Genomic DNA, 5,469 nt, shown 5'->3' on the forward strand with positions numbered 1-5,469 from the left:
TGTTCTACGTTTTATTTACTTTATTGATCTTTCTTTATAGTTTTATTTTTTAGTTATTATTTATCATGCACTAGTCATTTTTCTAATTGTATAAAATATTCTAGGTAGCAGGCAAGATCTCTATGGAGTATAAATATATATTAAAAAGTAGGAATTCTCATCTGGCATTGAAATGATCTTTGATTTGAGTCATCGCATTTTCTAACAGCTTATCAGCATAAGATGGGTGACATGACAATGATAGGATTCTGAAGCCCCCAAGTAAATTTTCTTTATTTTATTTTATTTTACTTTTTACAAGTAAATTTTCAAATAAAGTATCATATTCTTCACCTACTCCATCAGTGTTAATGGGCTTTCACTTTTATTTCCTAAAGTAAATACAAACCAGAATATTGCAATGAGCTTATTATCCACAACAATGATAACTAAAATTGACCTGAGTTATTACTGAAATATCCTTGGAATTTAGTTATAAGTAATGAATTAATAGAAATACAATATATAATCATCTATATTATTATGATATATAGTACATGTACATAATGATTTAACATGCATATGTATAAGATATATATTGTATATATAGATATTTGTATCTATATCTTATATATGTGGTCCAGCATAAAACCTAGCTCAATAAGTGGTAAGAATTAGAATCATCTTTCTGTCATCATTGTCTGGCACTGTATCACAACATTTAAGAGCATGGTCTGAGAAATCAGGTAGTCTCTGATTAGTGAATCTTCAGTATAATTATTTTGATAATTCCCCCTTTCTGTTTCCTCACCTATAAAATGGGGATAATAGCAATGCCTACTTCTTTGGATTGTTATAAAGACTACTGCTCAATATCAATATATTTTTAATTTTTTAAAAAATGATTTTATTTATTTATTCATAAGAGACACACAGAGACAGGCCTAAAGACACGGGCGGAGGAAGAAACAGGCTCCCTGTGGGGAGCCTGATTCCAGATCCCGGGATCATGCCATGATGCAAGGCAGATGCTCAACTGCTGAGCCACCCAGGTGTCCCTATTTTTAATTTTTAAAATTAGGATGAAAGCTTATGAATCCATGCATATGAATGAAGCTCATGAAACAAGCCCCAATTTGCTAGCATTATTCAAATATGCAAAGAGAGATCCTGAGCTAGGGTTATTTTTCCATTTCTTGCACCCATTTTTGCTCTTGAAAAAAAATAGCAGTCATTGTTGTTGTTGTTGTTGTCATTTTTTATGTCATAGGTATTCCTTGCTGAGATCATCCAACATGTCTGTTTGACTTTTGCCTCAGTTGAATCACTGTTGAGCTCCAGATACATTTATTTGTCACCCACACTAGCATTCCTACTACACAGTTTCCTAATGGCATTTTTCATCTGGTCATTTCTCAAGGTATAGATTAAAGGATTTAACATGGGAGTTATTGTAGTATAGAACACTGCAACTGCTTTATCAATGGATAAAGTAGCTGCGGGTCTCATGTACACAAATATGCAGGGCACAAAGAATAGGACGACCACTGTGATGTGAGAGACACAGGTGGAGAGGGCTTTGCGCCTCGCCTCCAAGCTGTGGTTCTTTAGGGAGCGCAGAATGACCACATAGGAAACCATGAGGAGGAGGAAGTTTAAGACACAGATGAAACCACTGTTGGCAGCAACAAAGAACCCAAGAGTGTGGGTATCAGTGCAGGCAAGATTGAGCAAAGGATTCAGATCACATATAAAGTGATCTATGACGTTAGGGCCACAGAAGGGTAGTGGGGATGATAAAGAGGATCTGTATGGCTGCATGAAGAAAGCCTCCCACCCACACCACTGCCATGAGCAGGCCACATAGCCGCCGATTCATGATGGTCATGTAGTGCAGTGGCTTGCAGATGGCCACATAGCGGTCATAGGCCATCACAGTAAGCAGGATGACATCAGCACCTCCAAAGAAATGTTCCCCAAAGATTTGGATTATGCATGCATTGAATGGGATGGTCTTCTTTTCACGGAGTGACTCTATGATGAGGGTGGGGGTATTGACAGAAGAATAGCAGGCATCAATGAGGGAGAGATAGGCCAGGAAAAAGTACATGGGGGACCCCGATAATGGGCTGGCAGTGATAGTGACCACGGTGAGCACATTTCCTACCACAGAGACGATGTAGATGACCAGAAACACAACAAATATGATTTTCTGCATCTTTGGATTCTCTGTGAGCCCCAGTAGCACAAATTCTGTCACGTTGTTCCTAATCTCCATTTTTCGTATTATGCTTAACTACATGACCTGAAAAAGAAATCCCTTATATTAATGTAACCTTGCATTTAGTAAGCTTCCACATCTAGTAAATGTAGCAGCCTGTATTCTAATGAGAAGTGGATTCTCATGAGGTTTTGTGAGATAGCAAGTAAGTTCTGAGTTCTTGAAGATCACCTAGGCATACTTCATCATCTGAGATGATAAAGAGCCTATCTTGAAGGAATCATACTGGCAGCTAAGTTTCAAAAGAGTGGTAAAGAATGGATGTTCAAGCTATGAATGGAAAGCTAGGAATTCTTTCTTTACCCTTAGGAAATGGGGAACCATGGAAGGTAACTGAATAGAAGTGGAAGAATGACCAGGGGTTGGAAGAATGGTGACTCTTGGATATAACTCTGTGAAAGTCCTTTGTGTGTCTTGGATGAAGTTGAATTAGCTTCAGTTAGGGGATGTCAGCCAGAGACAGAAAGCCCAGTCACAGAACATTTATAATAGTTAACAAAAATGTGGAACAGTGTGTTTCTTATGAGAATGTAATAAAGGCTCCAGGAGCTATTATAAAAGAGTAGATAATACAAGTTTTCAAAATCCCAAAATATTATAATAACTGATAAATATATTTTAAATGATTGATTACTATGTGCATGGCATGGTAGTAACCTGTGTGGTTAGCATTGTTTCATACTTTTTTGCAAGAGACGAAATGATTGCAGATGTTCAGAATAATAATAAAGATAATATCAACTAAAATGTAATTATATATATTTTATAATAATTATATCAACACAAATGTAGACACTTGCTGTGTTCGTTTTTTTCAGAAATGTGGTTGTTTAATCCTCACTACATTCCTGTGAAATAATTACCACTATCATACTTCCTTTACACAGCAGGAGATACAAACATAGAGAAGTTAAGAATCCTGCCCTAGATCAAGCAGATAAAAATGAGGAGAGCCAAGACTAAATCAAATTTTACTTGTGACCTTTTTCCTTCAAATTATTAATCCTTGCTCTACATTGTTCTGTGATAATAAACAGTGTAAACTAGTAATCTCTTTTGACATGACCATAATCAAAGGACTTTAATGGTACTTCAGAGGCAAATATATATGAAGTAATTTCATCAAGACACACACACACACACACACACACACACACGTACCACACACTGCAGTCTCCAAATATTAATGAAAATGAGGTACTGCTTTCATTGAAGAGCACTTTTACCTTGGCCTCTCATGCAGCCCATTTCCTCCCTACCCAATCCTCTTAAAAACCTGGGTCTCCAGAGTTTTCTGTACAATGTTGAAAATGACTACCATGGTCGTTAAGTGTACTGTATTGGTTTGAAATCAGAGAGACCCGATTGGAATCTTGCCTTTTCCACTTGCAACTTCTTTTATCCAGGGTACATTTCCTGGGACCTTATGTTCTTGTTTCCTCATCTCTAAAGTGAGAATGATCATATCCACATCCCAGGTGCTATGAGAATTGATTGAGTAAATGTATATGAATATCCCCACCGCATTACTGTGAGCACACGAAGAGCTTTCACATATTTTTGTGACTGTATTCACACAGAAGATAGGAAGAATTGGTAATTGACTGTAATCAGAAAACATTTAATCACGCAATAATCTCTGGAAGAATTATCTCTAATTTTACTTTTCAGCATACCACAGAGACTCACGTTATGCATAGTAATTAACCTTAGGAAGGACAGTCTCTGGTCATGCTTGGACTAAATGACTAATGATTTATGTCATCTATAAACATATTTATATATCACTGTGTGGGGGGCATACTTACATTTAATCTTCATGCTCATGATTAGTCTTGAATGTTAAAGGAGGCATCTTATGTCAAAATAGGTGTCTTGTGACCAAAAATTGGGTTCCAATTTTTATAAAATCTCATAAAATCTCTATAAGCCTCAACATTTTCATTTGTCTGTTTAAGTTAATGACATTTACTAACTATCTTCTGACTAATGGGAATATGGTTATAATATTACTGTTTGTAAGCTGTTGAAACATAATGATTACTCTTTATAGAAAATACCAATGTTTAAGATGCTTCAATGCTGCTGAAAACCTTACCTTATAGATGATCACAATGATGTTTAGGATTTTTCAGAAATAATTCCATCTTCAAGCTGGCCTCTTCTTTAATAGTAAACTTTCAGTATGAAAGATAGAACACACCTCAGACACAGACTATTGAGGTAATTTGATAACAAATCAAAGGTCCTTGAAAAGGTGTTTCTCCTAGTCTCAATCTTTCCTTCTAGCCTAAAGCCTCAAAATTCCTTATTGAGAATCTGGGATTTGAATTTGGAATGAATTCTTTTGAAACACTATGGAGACATGATCTCCAGATGGCTCTGGTCCCATAGACAAGAGGCAAGAAATGTGGAGGAAACACTTTCAAATGGGTCATTCTTCTCATAATGAATCTTGCTCTAGGAATGTAAACCCCCCACAATATTTTCCTTTGGCACTGCATGGATATTTAAAGAGGTTTCCAAAAAAGTTCAAGGACCTTGGCTTAGAACTGCTGTTTTCTCTCTCTGGAATTAATTATCTCCTTTGGTGGAAAGGCTTGGTCTTAGAAACAGGTATGCTGAAGAGACATGTTTGAAAATCACCCAATTTCGAATAGGGAATTGCATTCCCTCTGCTTGGAACCCAACCATGCAAGAATCCCCTTTCTCTTTGTGAACTTTAGTTTCCAAGAAAGCTAAATATCATGGGAGTAGGAAAATGGCATAATTTGAGTGTGGAGACCTGTAATGTTTTAACCTGTTGACTCGGGTCACAGAGAACCTGCCTCCCTAACAATATTAAAACATTTCTAGAAACCTGTTATTGATTGCATTAGAGCTAGTGCAGTGAGGGCTTAAAATCAGTGGAATGGCAGTTATTAAAGTCCTTGTCTCCAAACGTTGTTTTTCATTTTCATCAGAGGGCTATGAAATTAAACGGAAGCTCTAATAGGCTCCTAATTAGTAATCTCTGGGACTCATAGTAATCTCTATGAACTCATGGGTTCATAAGGAATACTAGGCAACATTAAAATTATGGTGAGATATCAAAATACAAGCAGAAAGTTCTCATTTTAATCACAAGAATTGTTCCATATTTTTTGTCACTTGGTATTGTTATTTTCCACGTCATCATTCAAGGAGGTATGTGCTGATATATTATTGTG

The 5,469-nt window shown here is 36.4% G+C and overlaps 1 protein-coding gene across 1 annotated transcript; it reads right to left on the reverse strand.

The window, feature by feature from the left end:
* Nucleotides 1-1,326: 1,326 nt before the first annotated feature.
* Nucleotides 1,327-2,257, reverse strand: LOC119878186 (olfactory receptor 4C46-like). The gene is given in 2 exon segments (XM_038588901.1): nt 1,327-1,770; nt 1,772-2,257. Coding segments are annotated over 2 exon segments (930 nt in total).
* Nucleotides 2,258-5,469: the final 3,212 nt, after the last annotated feature.

This window comes from Canis lupus, unplaced genomic scaffold (assembly GCF_011100685.1).
Source record: "Canis lupus familiaris isolate Mischka breed German Shepherd unplaced genomic scaffold, alternate assembly UU_Cfam_GSD_1.0 chrUn_S1140H1312, whole genome shotgun sequence".
Classification (NCBI taxonomy): domain Eukaryota; kingdom Metazoa; phylum Chordata; class Mammalia; order Carnivora; family Canidae; genus Canis; species Canis lupus.